Source organism: Plectropomus leopardus, chromosome 13 (assembly GCF_008729295.1).
Source record: "Plectropomus leopardus isolate mb chromosome 13, YSFRI_Pleo_2.0, whole genome shotgun sequence".
Classification (NCBI taxonomy): Eukaryota; Metazoa; Chordata; class Actinopteri; order Perciformes; family Serranidae; genus Plectropomus; species Plectropomus leopardus.
In genome coordinates this window covers 28,705,234-28,725,293 of record NC_056475.1, presented here as the reverse complement: position 1 = coordinate 28,725,293, position 20,060 = coordinate 28,705,234, and the positions used below count along the sequence as shown (strand labels likewise).

Sequence of the window (20,060 nt, the reverse complement as noted above, 5' to 3'; positions counted from 1 at the left end):
TGTAGTGTGGTGTAGTATAGTGTAGTGTAGTGTAGTGTGGTGTAGTATAGTGTAGTGTGTTGTAGTCTTGTCTAGTCTAATATATAGGTTGGTGTGGTGATGTAGTCTAAGTTGTGTGCTGTTTATTTCAAACGGTTGTTCAAATGAAACAATGTAAATAACAAATAGAGCTACAATTAATTGTTGTGATTAATTAGCTGTCAACTACTGAACTAATCTGATTTATCTGTGAGTACTTTTTAAAGAAAAAGAGTCCAAATCTGATACCAGCTCTTGTGTGAACATTTTGTTTTCTAAACATTCTTTTGTTGTCTTTTTTTTAAGTGAAATGAGTTATTATATTGAGTATAATATTTTTGGGTTGTGGACAAAACAAGTCATTTGAGGACATCATATTTGGCATTTTTCACCAATTTAGGAACCAAATAACCAATCAATTATTTAAAAAAAACAAACAACAGATAAATCTACAATTAAAATAATAGTAAGTTGCAGCCCTTATAAATATTAAATGACTTCTGACTCGATATGTTTGTAAAATAAATTCTAAATTCTAAATCATAAATCATATGAAATAGCTTCTTTTTTTTAAATTAAGAGTAGTCAGTGTGAATCTGTTTGTTCTACCACTGCAGAGGATGACTTCCACTACATGTCCAGTCTTACTGTAGGTGCACATCACTGCTGAATGAGATCAACAATGTGTTTAACAAAGCAGCATGAACAACACGTCTTTTCACACGGATGCAATAAATGTTATTTTAATAGGTGTTCAAGAAGTAATAGTTGCGTCAGCAGAAAGTGTAAAAGGAATAATAGTTGCATCAGCAAACAGTGTTATGACATAGGAGTTTTGTTGTGGGGTGGGGGAGGGAGGCTTGGCGGGTGGGTGGCTGAGGGATCCCTCACTAAGCAGGGGTTCCAGTAAGGCAAGGCTGCATTTAACCACTGGGCTGTAACAATTAAAAAAAAAACAAAAAAAAACAACACATACACACGCACACACACACATCTGTCATGATGATTACCAGTAACATAAATTAGATTAAGCACATGTTGTACAAACTATCAGAGGAAAGAGACTTTAAAGATCTGGCATCAACTGTTCTTCACACAAGACAAACAAAAGGAAGCCATGATCTACATTCCAGTAAAGGGTAGATTATCTTATACACGTTCATGTATAAATGGATGCATATTCAGTTGTATATTTTATTGTTTTTATTCAACTAAACCTACAAAAAAAGGAACAGTAATAAATAAACTCAAGCATTCAATTGTTCTATCTGATTGCAGGAGCGTCCTTGTGTTTTTTAAAAAAAACTGTCCTGATCAGACTTTCACTTTTACTGCAAAGGAAAAAAAAATAGAAGTAGCAAACCAGGGAGAGCTATTGTCCCACCACTCAAAATGCAACAATCTCTCAGTAATCAGTCTCATGGGTGCTCACATAGTACAGTAAGTCCTTTGGACTTCCACACGTTTCCACTGAGTTCGCAGCACAGCAGCTATCCTGTCATGAAAACTGTTGGTTGTAACGAACTATGCACCTAAGGAACAGTATACCATCATAGCATACATACAGTACAATCAAGACTGAATTAGAAAAATACAGGTACAAAATGATTACATTCAAGAAGACAGTACTAGCACAAAAGGGTATTATAGTCATTTAGGTAACTAATATAGGAATTTTCAACTTTATAGAAGCATTTTCTAGATAGAAAAAGTGAGGGGATGGGGGAATATTATGGCTGTTTGGTTGATGTGTGGTTTTGTTATTGACTGGATTCTCGCATATATAATAGTTAAAATGCATAATTTCCATCGCGTGGGTAAAAATTATATATTTTCTTCAAAGACCATGATCATTTTGGTTTGGGTCATAAGGTGCAAATACTGTATATTAAAAGAGGCATTGAGTGGTGCCCTTTTGTTGCACTTCATTCCAACTCTGGGCTCGAACATCATGGAAATCCCATTAGATACACAGGATGAATTGTGCTGATATTGTTACCTGAAGATTTACACACCTGGGAAATGCAGTGCAACTGTTATGCCAGCTTTATTTAAAAAAAAAAAAAAGGATTTCCATTTGAATATACCTTTCCCTTTTCTTTGGCAAATGTCAATAAACTCACTTGCTATAAGCAAATATATCTCTATTTTGGGGGAAGACAATTTCTTTGTCTTTGCAAAGAACTACACTGATGTCAACCAGTGGAAGAACTATACAGTTTACTGCTTGGATGACATCACCCTTAATGTAACTTTTTCTCATAAAAGGAAAAAAATAGATATACCATTTATTATTAGGATTACTGTAAAGCATAAGTTGCTTCCCTTAAGCTTACCAGGGAAACATCTGCAGTTAGTTTGTTAGATAATAAGGACAAATTTAGAGAGGAATTAACGATTTGTTGCATGTACTGTACTGTTTGCACACATGAGCCTACATAAGCAAAACATCATTACCATGTAACAATGCCTTGATATAGGAAATGCTCTATTTCAAGACACAAGTTATCTAAGACCTATTCATTTATTTGTCTGTCCTGTCATTAAGTGTCCAAAAGCACATCTTAACACGTCCAAGTAATGGTGTTGCAGTCGCAGTCAGATGCACACCTCCAGAGGTGAAAAAGAAAAGCTCATTGTCTAGAGACTGTGCATTTTATCTCAGTGCCCGTTTGCTTAGCAGGTAAGCATAGATGCATTCATCGTCTATGAGCTTGATCTTTTTTTTTTTTTTTTTTTTTTGACAACATTCTTAATCCAGTAAACTTGACCTCAGGAGAAAAGCATTAAGAGGAACTACTTAAAAGCGCATCAATAAATGCACACACTTTAACAGAGGAACAATTAAATAGAAAACAAAGAGCTATAAAAGTTATAAATGTGATTCTAAAACGTGATAAATTAAGTATTGGTCTACACAGAGGAATCAAAGGCTGCTAGGTAAGGAGGCGAGGGGTATTGCTGGGGAGTCTGTGTCGCTCTCAGTTACCCTGCGTGCCTGTGGCAGCTCTTCCAGGTTCCACCAACCCTCAGGAAGACGAAAAGCCTGCAGCTTTACTGCATCCCTCCTCATCTATCCTCACTACTACAGCTGATCAACTGTAAACAAAAGTATGGCCAAGACGGAGGCGTGGAAATGGAATGATTCTGACCAAAAATTAACAAGCCAAAAACAAAGAACACAAAAGTTGCATCTACATATAAATACTTCTGAAAATCAAAACATTGATTACACGTGACCTCCGAGTAGACCATTACTTGGCAATAAAATCTCACAAGGCCAATAGGGAAATAATGTGGATACTGTCATTAAATGCCTTGTCTCCATTAGCATAGCATTGTCTGATTACAACATGTTAAGTCAATATTTTGTTTCTGCATAAAATCAGAAAAAGACACCAACATTTAATTTCTGTAATTTTTCTTTCCTTTACATTTCTCATTTCATGAGATATATATAGTATAAAACAACTTCATGAAACAAATGTTCCACTTTGATTGACAAACATCTGATCTTTAATGTTGGGGCTTGAGGTTGGCTTTAGCCAGGTGCTGAGGACATCTAAAGACACTATTGATAGCAGGCATTCCCACACATTTATTTGTGGCCACCATTAAAACATGTGCTGCCACAGGTTGATTTTCTATTTTTGGACTGTTTATTAGGAGCATTATTGGAATGTATATACCACTCAGTTATTTATAACGCCACATTGTCGGAGCGCAGCATGTACTCTGGGCACAGACAGAGCAGTAGAACGTCAGGTGCAGTGAGAGTGAAACTTTTGTGTTCATTCTACCTGATCTAAACGTTTGCATTCACTTTTAGCAGCTCCTCCTCTCATCCATCGGTCTGATCTGATGAGCTCTGAATGAACTGATAAAGAGAAATTATCTTCTCTAAGAGTCACAAATTGCTGCTGAGTAGGCTTTGGCGGTGTCATGGTATATCAGGGTATATAGAAATCCCTACGTTATGTTTTTCAATACCGTCATAAATACAGGCACTGCTCTTTCTATGAAATTCATTGTAGTAGCACACAGCATGCACCTGTAAACAGCCAGCAGCCAGCAGGCAGAAAGAGACAGTGGGTAATAACTGCATGTTTTTTTTACATCCAACTTGGTGAATTAAGGATTTATTTTAACCAAACTGGAGGTGGGCATTGTTGGAACAGCGGACTAACAACTAACTAGATCACTAACATGAGTAACCAAGATGGTTTGGGTGAGTTTTATTTTGTTTCTGTCAAGTTTGAAGTTAGTGTGCTCTATGATGAGTTCACGAGGCAATTAAGCCTCGTCAGTCTTCTGTGAGAAAGAGAAACCAGAATCAAAAGGTGTATTGTGTACAGTATTTCTCTGGTTAGCGAACTCACAGCCGGCGCACGCATAAACCGTATACCCTGGAGAAAGTTCAGGAGGGTATGAAATATTGCATACCACTCAAGCCTACTGCTGAAGCAAAAAAGAATTCATGGAGAGCTCCATCTCCGCTGTGTTCACGGACTGCAAAAAACTCCAAATTTAAAGAGGGTACATAGGATATGCATTCAAATGTGAAGTTGCCCTGGCCAGACAAACAGTCTAATTCTGTGGGAAAAAAATACATAGGCTATGGTGTAAGAACACCATGACTGCTGGAGACAAGGCATTTTTTTACCCTTCCGAGAGCAACTCAATCTTCAGCTACAAATTAGTGCAGTGTTTATGTAATTTAAAAAAAATCCTATTCCACGAAATAAGTCGCACACAAGGAATTAACCTTTCTAACTGCTACGCAAACTGCAATAAGATCAAGTATTGACAAAACTGCATTTCACTATTCAAAAAATGTTTACACTGACTGACTGTGATGGCGCTGAGCAAGAAGCTGGTTCTAGGTCTGGGTGGGAGGTGGGAGGGTTAAGGCTATATTTGAATCACTTTCACACAACCTCCCCGTCACCAGAAGGAGCTTTTAAGCCACCCTGCTGTCTCATGAGCCCGACAGGGACACCTTGAACCTACCACTAAAGGAGAAGCAGGACAAACAAACACCCTCAGCTATAGTCGACTCTAGTTTAGATGCAAAGGTCTACTCTTACACATTCAGTCTAACGTGATTATTTGTAGCTACCACATACTGTTTTACAGTAGCATCATAACTTACATATCAAATACTAAAACCATGATTTCTTCGTAGTTTGAGTACACCACACTGATGTACCCCAGGGAAACACTAAGCAAGTAGTTGGTGATGGAAGTCTATCCATGGTTACCCTGGTTAAAGTCATTTTGGGCTGAAGCTGGAAGGAATGGAAGGGATAAGAACTATTCAAATACAGAGGTATTCTAGCAGAGGTGGAGGGAACTCTTCAGTAGGCGTGTGTGTGAGGTAAAAAGGTGACAGAAAGCTGTGTTCGTCTAGAAAACAAATGCAGTGTTGTTTTTTTTTTGCCCTACCTAAAATGCTAATTTTTTTAAATTGCAAGACCTTAAAAACGGCTTCTATATGACAAAACGGTGTACGATAAACCCATGACAACCATCTCTATAAGGGAAGCCATGCACTGGGGGGACAGCTTGATTCTTCCACAGGCCCAAACAGAGAGCATCTAAAGGGAGATGGGAGGTGGTGGGAGGAGTTCAGAAAGGCATCCTCCCTCAAACCAAAGGAAGGCTTTTGGGGGAGGAAAACACTGAGATAGCGAGGACCAGGGAGGAGGAGAGGGCCTCGTTCCCCCACCGTGAACCCGAGCTCAAGCAAATTCGCCACAAGGGTTAAAGGTGGAGTTTGTCCATAGCTTCCTGATCGAGTCTCCCTTCAGTGTAGGGGTTACCACTGAGGAAAAGTAAAGCTCCACTGCCAATGTCCATGTTGTGGCTTCTCATAACAGCAGCAGAGTTTCACTGATCAGCGCAGGAGATGAGGACTGGAGTCTGGGCAAGCTCCTTCTTCTGATTCTCAGCCAAACCTCTCTGGCCTCTGAAACAGGACATGAGAGAGCGAGAGAGAAAAAAAAATGTTCACAATTTTTCAAACAGCCTGTGTGATTTTGAAATCGAAACGTGTAGTAACTCTACTTTGAAGCACCCTGTCTGCTGTCTTTTTCCCTCAGGTATTGAGGTATGGTGTTGTGGTGCTACTCTATAGAAGAAAATGAGCTGTTTTCCACCCTGTTTTTTAATAGTTGGGACCTTTTATTTTAACTCAGGTTTTTGTAGATACTTAATGAGAGACTCAACTTTGATATTATATATGCATTCTTGCTATTTCAAGCCACGTTTCCAGAGGCTTTAAATCAAGTATGTGTTTTACCTGCACTTGACTGCTGTGTCAGACCTGGGTCACTTATCAATTCCTTGTGTATGAAAAACAAAATTCTAAATATGAAAAATAGGTGACAGTGACAACTTCATTTAAATCACTAATATGAGCGACTTAAGAACAAATCTGTTTTCACAAGTGATTCCTGGCTAATGTAAAACATTTCAAATGCAATACGATACATGGAGGGTTTAGCTGTTGGTAACCATAAGCAGAATTCCTAGACAGTTACATTTAAGTTTTTGTCGCAGTGGAATCTAGGTAGATGTTTAAAAATTGCAATTGGCAGAGATGTTAGAAAGACAGGATATTAACAAATTATAAATCTATTACATATTAAATCAGCAAAAGAACAAAAAACACTTCATAACAGGTGTTGACAATCACAAAGCTACAGCACGTGTTAACAGGAAAAGCTTAGCAAACTATGACAATTTCCACAGCCTGACATCTTGTTAAGGTTGCTTTTAAGTCACTTACTGTACATTGGCTCATAGAGGAGCTAAGATGAAAAGCACACCATTGTATAGAAGGCTGGCAGTATTTCTACCTGTGAACATTTTCCATGGCTGCCACCTCAGCGAGGGCTGCCAGGCTGAAGAAAGCAGGTAGCTCTTGTGGTACGGTGCTCCTCTCGGCCTCCTCTGCCCTGGGATTACTGTAGCACCCTTTTTCATTGCATAAATTCTGTTGGGGTAATGGCTTCTTATCCTCTTCCTGGTTCAGGTCCCTAGTTTTGTCCTCTGTAAACAAATAACAAAACATACAAAATTCCAAGAAATGCCCTCAAAAACAGTCTTGATTGAAGCTCTGCAAATACAAACACGTGCCTCACCTATTCACAGTACCGCCACAACCAATCATTAAGTTAGACTGTTAACTGCTGCACTGTTAAACGTGATGATTTATTCTCTTTAAGATGAAAACAAACTGACAGCTCTCCAGGTCATATATTAATAATATTTTCCGATCACAGTGGTAGTCTGTGGTCACAAAATGTGACTACGTAGTAACTCTCTGGAGCTCTGCGAAAGCCCCGATTGCATATATTTAATGAGACCATTTTATTTATCTTATTTTCAAAATATTCTGTTTAAAGAACAAACATGTATTATTTTAGCAGACTGGTAAATTCTGGCTAAAACTTTATACTGTTTTAAATATGAGAAAAACAGACATCTTTCTAATCCTACACTTAGTGATCATTCGATCAATCAGTCCTCACTCACCCTCAGCTGGAGACACGCTGCCATCAGCTGTCCGCACCAAGTGTGTGATCTTGGTCTTTCTGGCCTTCCTCTTCTGGCTACCGACAAGCATCTCCATACTCGCGGTACCCTGGACATCTGGACTTATTATGGCAACAGGGGTACATGATTTGGCTTTTGAAGCTGAATCCAGCATGGTGGAATCACTCTGTACCACTGCTGTGGAGAAAAGGATCAGGACAGATTTCAGTGATTTAACCTTTGCACAGAAGAAATAATGAAAATTTAAGTCCTCTGAACAAGAAAGAAAGTTGCAGAGACAGCTGTTTAACTAGATGAAAGTTTGCACAGTAAACTCATGATAAACACTTCTTATGAATCTAAAGGTTTCTTCATAATGAAAACATTGCAAGTTGAAACATGTCAGTGTAATACAGTTATTTTTTAAAAATCTAAGTGAAGGCTATTGTTCTGAGTAGCTCAGCGTTTTTTACTGCAAGCAATGGCCTATTTTTTGTAACTCGAGTTGTTCTTTTCACCAAAGGGGTTTTTAAAGCAATAAACCAGACATTCAAACTGTTTTATAGGACATGTGGTAATGGGTAACTGCCGGAGGATTCTGTTAAATACCTCTAAAAATGTTCACATCCCTACTTTATAAAGGCACAAACATCAACATTCTAGTTCACCTTTGTCCACTGCACCTGGTTTCTCCTTTTTGTGTTTGTGCTTCCTAACAATCTTGTGGAATGAAGTCTTTTTCTGAGATGGAGATGACCCTGATATAGCAAAAAAACAAAGAAAAAAAGAGCATGGAAATGCTATTTTATGGAGTCCAAATGTTTTTTGCTTTAACAAGGAGAAAAGTGCTCCTGAACACCACAAGTATGGAAAACATGACTCTACAAACAGGCGCAGGATGAGATGAGAGGATATTAAAGAACAGTCATTGTTTTTATTAAGTGGAGAAATCTTAGATTTTGCTCTTACCTTTCCCGGCTTTAGGGACTTCCTCTTGGACAGTGGGGTTGTCAATCTTCTTCTTCTTTGCCACAGCAGTCCCCTTCTTATCAAAAGTCATCGGGCTGTACTGTGGCAGGCTGTTAAACTTCCGCTCAAACTCCTCCTCCAGTTTCCCTAGGCTGAACAGGAGAAGTTCAGAGTTTACTACTTGAGCATATAATCAACAGTCTTACTCTAAAACAATGAAGATGTCAAAGCAAACAGCATAAAAACAACCTTCCTCCTTTCTAAACACAAGTTAAAGTGCGACGACCAATCCAGAGGGGGATTCCTCTTCCAGGACAGACAGACGTGCCATAGATGTCATTAAAAGCAATTAAAATACAATGGATTATAAAATGATATAAAGGAGAGAGAGAGAGAGGACAAGAGAAAGAGAGGGAGGAAGAGAGAGGGGGGTGCACAGCAACAATTATGGTAACAATAAAAAAACATGACAATCTTAATAAACATGGACAATACTAAACGTAATTTATGATAGCATGTAATGTTACATGCAAATATTGCTGTTTATGTAAGTGGCGTTAACAGTCATATGTGTGTACAGTGGTCCCTCGCTATAACGCGGTTCACCTTTCGCGGCCTCACAGTTTTGCAGATTTTTTTAGTGCAATTTTGCATGCTTTTTTTTTTTTTTTTTTACAGTGCATTGTGTTCTGCGTCCTGATTGGCTAAGGGACTGTAGACCATTGTCAGTCAATCTCCTCCGTGCCGTGTCTCCTGTACAGTACAGAATGCCTCGTAGAAACCTCGTAGGTTGATCGTTAAAATTAAATTCGTTAGTTCTAAAAGCCATCATAATTATTTATAGGAAAACGTTTATATTTTTTTTCTCAAACAAATGTTTGGGCCTGAAAACAGGTTTTGATCTTTGGTTTCATTCTATAATACTGGACTTATTTTTCTAAGAAGGCTTGAACATTGCGTTTGTGTTGATGTGTTATGTTATGATGATAATGCCTGTCCTAGAAAAGTGTGTAAAGTGTGTAGTGAGGAGTTATAATTATAATAAAAAAAAATTGTAAATTGTATTATTGTATTATTGTAAAAAATAAAGCTGACTACTTTGCGGATTTCGCCTATTGCAGGTTATTTTTAGAACGTAACTCCTGCAATAAAGGAGGGACCACTGTATTAATAGTGGAGGCATGACTAAAAGTAATGGCAGTGGATGTGTCGAGTAGGATCAAGGCATCAGTGTAACCAAGACCCATGTCACAGGTGCAGTTAATATGATGTTATAACTGAAAAAAATATGATTAAACATAAATTTTCAATAAAAACAAATCTGGACGACAGCAGTCTAATTCAGACAGGACAGCAATTATTTGTGACATTTTAGCTATTGTGAAGGAGGGGAGCTGATTCTGTATAAAAATACATTCCACAGTTGCGATATCCACTAGTAATTAAGTTATTTACACAGACAGTAGGAAACTTCTCTAGTCCTTTCTGAATGCCTTTAGAGCCAGAAACAGACTGGTTTCTGCAAGGCAACTGTGTAAGTATGTGCTCACTACTCAGAAAATTAGCTATGCAAAAATCACCTCAGTGTATATTAATCCAAGAAATGTGATTATTGATGGATGTGGTTGGTTAAGAAGAAGTAATGTGCTTAATGAGTTCAGTGGATGTGCGAACAATATGTAGTACTAGATTTTTCAGTTTTTCCATAGTATGTTTCACATAAGATATAGACACTTAAAAAAAGAAAGAAAATGAGCCATTTCATCTCTACTCTGGAAAATGACTGTGCTGTGTGTTACACAAAAAGCTACAACAGCGTAACAAGAGGAAACATGACTCACCCTTGTGAACATTCATCTTTGGACTTGGACTTTTTCAGCTTCTTGGGGTTATTAGGTCCAATCTGAGAAACTGCCCAGCTGTCATCGCTCCAGTTTGCATCATGATCAGAAGCTCGGAAAGCACCTCTTTTACCTGTGGATGCACATACAACAAGTCACACATACAGGAAAACATCAACTATATAGATTATGCCTCCTATGTTCATGAATCAGTGTGCCTTTGACTCATAATGGATACCTCGGTCGATATTGGCTCTCAGTGACGTCAGCATTCCCTCAGAAACAAGCGTTTTATACAAGGCGCCTTTACAGCTGCGCTCCGACTTCCTGGAGCCGTGACTCTCTGTGTTGGAGTCGCAGGCCCCTTCGCTCGACCTCTCCTTCCCCTTGTCATCTTCTTTGAGTTTTGCAGGTGAGGGGCTGCAGGGGGAGGGATGGCCGTCTGCCATGCTGCCCCGCAGGTCTGTGCTTCCTGGACTTGCTTCTTCTGCTTCAGTCTTGGGGCTGACGGTCATCTCCTCCTTCATTTCCACCTCAGAAGAACTGTGCTGTCCACACTGCCCGCTGTCGTCCTCCATCTCCTCCTCTTTCTCTTTGACAAAAGTCTTGACTTTGGGCTTGCTCTTCTTTTTGGGCACAGCAGAGCTCCCAGCAGTAGGGCTGCTCTGGATCTTCTTCTTGGGCTTCTCCTCTGAGTCCTTCCAGGCCCCTTTAGCCACAGCCTCAATGGTACTGAAAACACTGTCCATGTTTGATTCTCCATGGTTGCACTTCTTGATGATCTTCTTCACAGAGCAGGTGGCCTCATCGTTATCGCTCGGCTTGGCCGCCTCTTTCTTCTTGCTCTTGTTTTTGACACGTGCGTTTTGGCTGCTGAGTTGTGGGGGAATGGCATCAGTGGAGGTAGAAGAGACGGAGGAGAGCGAAGGTGGGGGGGCTGCTGTGTGTGAGGAGGAAGGACACTGGTCACTGTCTGCTTTCTCCTCCTTGATCTCTGGCTTGACAGGAGTTTGCTGGAGAGAGGCTGTAGAGGAGCTGTCCTCAGGCGGAGACACCACTGTGTCCATCTTTCCAGCTTCAGATGCTAAGCACATCTTAAGAAAAAAAAAAAACATGTTAAACATTTAACAACAATCTTTGCTCCTAATAATATCTTAATATATCTTAATACATTTCTATAATTCAAAATGAATCAAAGCTTCTGCTAATTGCATATTGTAAGCTTGTCTCTTTTTATTGCTATGACTGAATACCTTATTCCTCCTATGGCTGAAATAAAACCTTGCTTTTTAGTGTGTGCTTAATAAATCTTATATATTTTCTAGGCAGATATTTCTATACACTTGTGTGTGGATCTAATGATAGCATTAGTGATAATGTGTCATATGACACAGAATCCGGTGAGAGAAAGACACAGTTGCAATATGACATTTTCTGTGTCTGTCACCACATTGGCATTGTTAAACAAACAATTAATTTAACCCTTTAGGGCCCGCTTTTATATTACACACACTCGTATCCCTCTACAAAATGCGCTTTTTAAATCTTTAAAAAATATTATGCATTAATATTTTATTCTTCTTTCATTGAGTTTTTTTTAAATAGCATCAGTCCTGATCATAAATATCAAATACTAACTAGTTTTCAAAATTTCAACTCTTTAAATGTCAGGTTTCTGTCATGATGTCACTATGATCACAGTCTGGGATATAACAATTACTTGCCACAACAATAATTGTGACACTGCACTTAGTGGAAATAGCATATATTTTCTCCTGATGCCAAATATGGCAAAAAATGACTTCATGAAGTGAAAAATCGTAAAAATGATTAATTCCAAGGCAAAAGCCCAAAATGACACCCAGAAATAATACAATTCATGTTTTCATTCTTTGATGGCACTTAACAGAATGAATGTAACAATTCTGTTTGCACAGTGTATTTTAGATGTATTGTAGGAGCTGAGCTGATTAAACAAAAATACACAATCCTGCCAAAATGTATTCCATATGCATGAACACAGCCAAAATTCTCAAAAATGAAGAAGGGTTAATTGCTTTCATCACTTAAACATGACAAAACTTCAATGTTTGTTTGCAGCCAACAGACTATTTTCTTGTTGTTTCACACTCATATACGAGGCATCGTTGTCAGCTTTGTCAACATGGTCAACATTTTTACAATCTTTAAATCTCTGATGGTAAAGATAACTGATAATTAAAGTCCAACTATGTGCAAACTGTGAAATGTCTTACCTCAGCCAGCTGGAAGAGAGCGGACTGTCTGCAGGGTTTTCCTTCAGGTGCCGCAGAGAGAGATGACTGTGGACATACAGTAACAGGGTTTATTATTTGCTGTGTTTTTTACAGAGATCACACTGCGCAGATTTCTGTAGATGCTGCGACTGTTCAGCAATATGTATTTCTACAACAAATACCACTGCGTTAACTGTTACAGTAGGAGAGACCTGGGGCCTGCACCTCCACTCAACTTTCTCATGCTTTGTGTTTGTGTGTGTGTGTGTGTGTGTGCTAATTTTCAGGTCATTTTCCTGCACTAATTACTTGCTTATTTTTTAAAGTTGCTCATTGCCGACTTCTCATATTTTTGAAAATAATACAGATATTAGCACATTCACTTGAAAACATGGAGCTTTTAGTTACAGGCATATTGATCAGAACCATAAGGTAATTACTTGGTTCAACATGAGATGAAACAGTGACATCTGCTGGAGAATTTGGTTATAGCGACAGCATGAAGTGATATTCAAGCAGGTGGAATTTATACAATATAATTACAAAACTGGAACCAAATATGAAAATGTAAACTATTAAAAGTGAGACTATAAAACTATAGATATGTGTGGGCATGACTATGCAATGCTATTCTGTGTCTGCTGTCAAAAGCAGAGAAGAAAAGCAGTTAATGTCTGTCTGATGAGGTCTATCTGGGTAAAATGATGCATGTATTATCATGGGGCTTATTAACAGTGTGTGGGTTGTTTTTCTAATAAAAGACAACAAAGGGTGTACTTTTTATTTCCACTCATCATCACAAGTTTCCACATATTATTCTGAACTGCGGAGATGGAATAAGAGTCTAAAAGCATTGATGCTGTCAGAAACCCTGTGAGGATGAAAGAAACTGTGCTGTTAATACGCAGCTATAATCGGCATTACGGACTGATTAAGTGTGGTTTACTGTCTTTGTGACTGTTTGAAGCTCTGTTTGAAAATCAGTGAGCACACATAGAAAGCCTGCAGCAGCAAAGAATTTCAACTGATTTATGAAAATATCTTTTGTACTGTTTGACTTGTCAGTTCGTTGTAAACTTTTGTCCCTGTCAGGATTAGGATTTGATCTGATTCTCAAGTTATGCTGCCTTCACGTGCTCCTCGGAAATATCTTATTTACTGTATTTACAAGTTACGAGTTACAAGCACATGAACGGCCCTCCAAAGTCATTATTGCGAGTGAGAAATTGGAAAACTTTGATGATACCTGATTTGCCAAGTTGTGACGTTTGCGTGACGTTTCAGGTCATCAGAAATGGCAGAAAGCATGGAAAGAGTGTCAACAATTGGTGGTAAAAATATTATATATATTTCATTATTTTGTTCCTAGTAGCTATCATTTACTTTTAGTAAGCATGCCAGGAGAGTATACTAACACTGGTGACAACTTTATTTTATAACACAAATTGCCGACTTGACATCACAAATGCATAAACATGGCGGGCAAAAGTCAACATCAATGATAAGAAACTTTTTTTTTATTCACGTATTAAATATAAATTTTTGATCATGTTAATTGTTATATGGTATAATATATAAAAAATAAAATAATATATAAATATATAAATAAACTAAAAAATGCTATTAACCTCTTTTTTAAACTCTCTTAGCATTAAAATGCAACCCATCTTCTTTGTGGCTTTGAAGTCAGAAGAATGACCTCCGAACTTGGAAACTACTACCTTTCGGCATCACATAAATGCAATATTAAACTGCTTCACTGCAGGTTAGCATGGCAGCAAAGGTTACCATGGTGATGGTTAAACGTTAGCCAGCTTCACGATAGCCAAAACATCAAAAAGTTTAGGTAACCCACTAACCCACTGTTCTCAGACAGTGGTACATGCCCGTAGTGCTTTGTTTGTTGTGTGTGTTTCTGAAAGTTGAACTTCTTTTAACTCATCTTTTGAAAGCACAATATTAGCTAAACTGATTTTGCCTGTTGGATTTTGTGATATGTAGTGTGCAAAACTCAAATTTTCTACTGAGGGTGGCACTAAACTTGCAATGCAGGTCATTTTCTTGCCATTTACTGATTAGACAGTGGTGATTTGGGTTCTACCAAAAAGTAATATGATTGCTTAAAATCAATTTTGTCAATTTTCAATGACTAAAGGAAATTACACTGGACATGTTGTTCACCTAAATGGCATATTTAATGTTGTTATTCACACCACTGTGACAAATGTCTGCTGTAAAACATTTATATAGCAACATGTTGCTGCTGCTCTCAGACATTGTTCGTGGATTTGAACCCTGAACAAATTACTGTGTTTTCTCTCTTTTTTTAGAGATTATTTTTTACTTATACCTTTTATTTACAGGACAGATTAAGCATGAAAGGGGGAGACAGAGAGGGGAAATAACATGCAGCAAAGGTCCACAGGTCCCCGCTGTGGTAAAGACACGACCTCTGTACATGAGGCATCCCCTCTACCAGGTGAGCTAACAGGAGCCCCGTGTGATTTCAAACAAAAACATGAGAAAAAAAGCAATGAAAAAGTTAGTAAGAAATGTTATACCAATTGCAAGAAATTAGTAGAATTAGAAGACTGGAAAAAAAAAGGTTTGGAGGAAAAAAACAACAAAAAACTGTATTTATAATTTCTTGTACTTTTTCCTAATTACTTGCTAATTTTGAGGGGTTTTTTTATTGCTCATTGCCTTTTTGAAAGAAATTAAGCAAATGCTTAAATGTTGTCTCTGTACATTTAAATTGTTGTGTAACACGAAAGTTTGTAGACAAAAACTCACTCTTGATAACTGGTGCATCATTAAAGAATTGAACTGAAGTCCTACCTCTGCCAGAGGGGAAAGGGCAGACTCGACCCTGCTTTCAGTGACGTCAGGCACTCTGTTTGGTATCGTCCCAGACAACATCTGTGGAATCAAACGGGGGGGAACAAGGCAATTCCATTATAAGTTATTTAATAATAATTCAGTTTTAAAACAGGTTCGGCTAATTGCCATCCAAGTCATCAATTTCAGGGAAAATGATAAAAGCACGCAAAAAGCTGTTTTTCAATTTTATGAAAATAACTTTTTGTCATATTTGCTGAAATTGTCACTTTATCAGTATGTATTATATGCAGCCGATAGTCTGTAGAGGAAAAAAAAGAGTCCCTCCTCCTGCACCTTTTCCTCTAATGGCATTTGTTAAAATCAGCCCACTGAAAAAAAAAACAATCAGAGCCCAGGAGTTTCTAATGCAGCTGTCAATAATGTCAATCACTGCTCATAAACTGCAGTCAAACTGTCACACTAGGCAGTGCTGATCAAATATCAATCAAGATTCTGTTACTGCATTGACTATTTATCACCTCATATGTATGTTCAGATACATATTTTAGTGTACGGTTTAGCTGTTAAATAAGGAGGTTTGTGAACACTGCCCACCGTCAGGAGCAAACTCTCAGAAACATAACGTAGTGTATTGTTTAGCTGTAAAATATTAAAGCTTGTGACCTGTCCGGCAGAATGTTCTTTGTTTAGGCATTTTCAACATGGCAGCTGGGTCACAACTTTTCATCTTAAAGCTAAGCAGTACATTTCTGAAAACATTTGATACAAGAAATAGGCAATGCATTGATACATATTTGATCAGTGTGGCCCAGTTTGTCAGTTTAACCACATGTAGAATGTCCCGTTTCAGAATAGCATATGTTATAATATAAGTAGGGAAGCATGGTATTGAATTTTTTGCCAATATCATATATGCCGATATATAATAACTTATTTGGCCAATAACTGATACTTGTATTGATATATCCACTTTTTTTAGTGCCTCTCAAATCTCCTCTGCAGTGGAATTAACATCATAGTATACATATTCTTATTGTGATGGCCCACCAGCAGATGGAGACATAAAATACAATGCTTGTCAGTGTATGTAATGTTCACTAAGCAATAATCTGAGGTATTCAGTAACAAAGCAAGTAACATCGAAATACTCAAGTGTAGTACAAGTACCTTGAATTTGTACTTAATCATAGTACCTGAGTAAATGTACTTTTTTTCTACCACTAGCAACTCCAGCACACCATGTGCAGGACTGGGTATTATTTAGTTTGTAAAAACAGTTGTGTACATCCTGCTTTAGAGAGATAACACAACCTCGAGTATCTCGTCTAAAATACACAGATCAAAGAGGAAAGAGAAATATGGTCTCAGGACACACCTCTTCCTCATCCCCTGGAAATGAGTTCCCTTCGCTGGCGGTGTCAGGTAAACTAGGTTTAGTGCTGGAAGGGATCTAAAGAGGGAAACAACAGTGGGGTTAGATGGTCTGTTAAATTTCAACAAATCAAAACATAATTTAACAACACTTTTTTTTTGCTACAGAGATACTGGCATCAGTGATTAGTGTGACCAAAGAGCTGCATTACAAGGGTGGCCTCCAAAAGTGACCTACCTCTCTGTTTGTGAGGGCATGTTCCCCAGCTAACAGCAGCATGCTAAGGCCTCCCATCTTTGTAGGATCTGACAAAGAAGGACAGTCAAGACAAAAAACAATCCAACATTTTGTCTTGTTGTCACTGAACAAACAATCTTTTCTTATACAAACCTGCCATGGCAAAGTTTAACTGTGGCATGCTGTCAGTTTTGGGCACTTTTTTGGCAGTGGTGGAGTCCTTGGTTGTGTTGGAAGAGAAGGACCAAACTTTTTTGCGGGGGTTGCTGACAGGCGGACAGGAAGGGCTCTTAACTGGTTTGCTGGTGGTGGGACACCACTTATAGCCGGGGTTTGCCTTCATGAAGGCGTCCTTGTACTGAAAGAACAAACAGGAGAGATTTGGTTGCATGAAAAATCTTAAAGCCCCTGGTTTTAAAACATCAAATCTAAAACAATGTAATTCACTATTACATTACACACTGATGGCAAATTAAGCAACAATCAGAGTCAAAGTTTGGAAAAATAACATCAATTGGTGTTATCTATCCAGAGTTTAATAGTCAAAAAATCTGCTAATGTGCTTCATTAGGACTGTGTGGGTGTGGTTTGATCAGAATAGATTGACAACATAAACAAATAACCCTCCAACAGTCATTCGTCTGAACTGAAATCCCTCCCTCAGGCACTTCTGCCCATAAAACAGCTGTTACATAATAAAAGCGTTGATAATGGGTCCTTCAGACATGTATGAGCCATCGTCTGTTAGCATCATCAGGTGTAGTGTTGACAGTAATCGTCACATCTACCAAATGTGTGTACATGCTATGGACGCTATTCTTTTTCATTCCATCATAAACATTTCTGAGGCACTAATGTACATTAACATAAAGATCATTTTCTATAAATTTCTGATTCAGAGCATCGCTTTCAAATTGTCAAATAACCTGCTGAAACCTGGATCGACATCAGTTTTCTTTTGATGCATTTAGACGTCTTTCACATAAGCAGTGGAACCTTAAAAATGTCAGCAAATTGGTTGACTTCTTTCAAAAACATGCAATCAGCGACTTGGCATGAAATGCCCTGCAAATAGCAAAAAAGAAAAGAAAAAAAAAATATAAATAAATTAATATAAATATAAATTTAAATAAATTTTAATTAATTAATGGCGACAAGAAAATGATCTGAAAATCAGCTTAAAAGATAGAGGGTTAGGGAATTGTCAATCAAATAGCTAGAAAAACTTATTAAGACAAATTCATAATTATTAAAAATTATATATTTAAAGTAAAATTAGGTTACAAAAATCTATATTTTTTAATATGAGTTTTTGTTTTATTTTAGCTTTTTTCATTCCTGTTTGTGTTATTTCATTTTTGTTTTTTCTATTTTTTCTAATTTCAGGTAATTTTTCTTGTAACTTTCAACTCATTTCTTGCTGCTTCGGGAGTCTTGTAAAGTTGCTCATTGTCTTATGTACATGCATTTGAAAGGAATTAAGCCTATTTTCTCAGGTTTCAAATGGTTGAAATGGCGGACAGTTAATACGCTGCATTTCATAATATATAGGAATTGATTTCAGACAGCCTTCATTTAGAATTATACTAAATTGTATACCTGCCTACTTCAAACCACAGAAAATAAAACAATTATAGAAATTGTTCATGTGAAATAACTTCTCCAAATGTCTCCAGGTTTGGTGTGGAACTCTAATCAACCTCTGCACTCGCAGTAACAGCTGAAATACACGGGGGTACCAATGCAACATGTCAACCTTTATAACTGGAATGTCTGCTATGCTGTAAAAGAGACGTTGCACACGTTTAGTGTGTCCGACCAAGTTGCACCAGCTCTTTAAAATTTTAAAATACTTTTCCAAATTGTCAAGTTACTCCAGGCGGGTTTTCCATTAAATCTCAAACTGCATAAACTGAAATTGTGAATATGAAAATATGCACCTCAACAGCCAACACCTCAATTTTGAAACAAACTCCCAGTTATTCCAATAAAGTTTTTATGCTTGCATGCGGTAGTATTTCAGGCGATTCCAAAAAGCCATCTTTCACAAAACTGCAATGGAAACACAGTTTTTTTGCTTTTTTTTTGGGTCAGATGATGCTTTTGCTATGTGCTTGTCAGTAGGAACTGGCTCCCTCATAATGCTGCAGGTGCTACAAGAGAGGTGTTATTGCATCACGTAACTCTTCAAAAGTTGAGTTGATCATCCGGAAGTTTGAAATCTACAATTCATCTGAAATTGTGGACTATCACCAACCAGAAATCCCTCATATATGATCGCTCTCATAAGGGGCTTGCCTTTACATTATTGCTCGCGCAACACGCCTACGTCGCCTTTGATTGGAAATAATGACTAGTGCATTAGCTGCAATAGAAATAAACCTGCTGATGTTTTGAACATCCATCAACATGCTTTTTGGAATGTAACATTGCAAGAGAAGTTGCATAACATCACTCAAAGTAAATTTTATTGACATGTTGAAAATATCCCTTAAGTTTTGCGCAAACCTATAATCGAAACCTGCCTACTGTGCGAGAGAGTTAGAAATAATGTTAATACAGGAGCAGGTGTCAGAAAGCGTTCTCACCTCCTTGGCCATGTCAGTGTATTTCTGCTTCTCTTTGGGCTCCAGCACAGCCCACCAGTCAGCCAAGATCTTGGTGGCCCCCCTGTTGTCTAAGCGAGGGTGTTCCTGCCGCACAAGGGAGCGGTGGCGTTTGCAGAAGAGGAGGAAGGCATTCATTGGCCGCCGTGCCCGCTGTTCATTCGAGTCCTCCTCCACTTCCTCTGTTGTGCTTCCACATTGCACCTGCGACCCCTGGTCCTGGCCACACAGCACTGGCTGCTGAGAACACATTCATAAAAACCTTCAGATGCAATGCTGTAGGGTTATTTTCTGTCCTGTCTATGTGATAGACTGACCGATGTGTTGTTTAGTTCATGGAAAGAGATGGTTAAATGGCCTGACAAGCCATCAAACACACACA

At 38.1% G+C, this 20,060-nt stretch overlaps 1 protein-coding gene across 5 annotated transcripts in view; it reads right to left on the bottom strand.

Annotated features, from left to right (window-relative positions):
* Positions 1–745: 745 nt before the first annotated feature.
* The window catches only part of LOC121952329 (HMG box transcription factor BBX), a 32,872-nt gene continuing 13,557 nt past the window's right edge, over positions 746–20,060 (bottom strand). For 2 of the 5 annotated variants that reach the window (XM_042498928.1, XM_042498927.1), the window contains exons 4-16: positions 19,661–19,918; positions 17,226–17,430; positions 17,073–17,140; positions 16,839–16,913; positions 15,461–15,541; positions 12,623–12,688; positions 10,606–11,461; positions 10,368–10,500; positions 8,527–8,678; positions 8,226–8,315; positions 7,558–7,755; positions 6,879–7,071; positions 746–5,986 (exon numbers count right to left, since the gene is read on the bottom strand). In XM_042498928.1, the coding sequence (XP_042354862.1) occupies positions 5,908–5,986; positions 6,879–7,071; positions 7,558–7,755; positions 8,226–8,315; positions 8,527–8,678; positions 10,368–10,500; positions 10,606–11,461; positions 12,623–12,688; positions 15,461–15,541; positions 16,839–16,913; positions 17,073–17,140; positions 17,226–17,430; positions 19,661–19,918 (2,454 nt within the window). In that variant the 3' untranslated portion in view covers positions 746–5,907. The remainder of the gene's footprint in view (positions 5,987–6,878; positions 7,072–7,557; positions 7,756–8,225; positions 8,316–8,526; positions 8,679–10,367; positions 10,501–10,605; positions 11,462–12,622; positions 12,689–15,460; positions 15,542–16,838; positions 16,914–17,072; positions 17,141–17,225; positions 17,431–19,660; positions 19,919–20,060) is intronic. The other 3 variants (XM_042498929.1, XM_042498932.1, XM_042498931.1) reach the window with 3 other exon arrangements.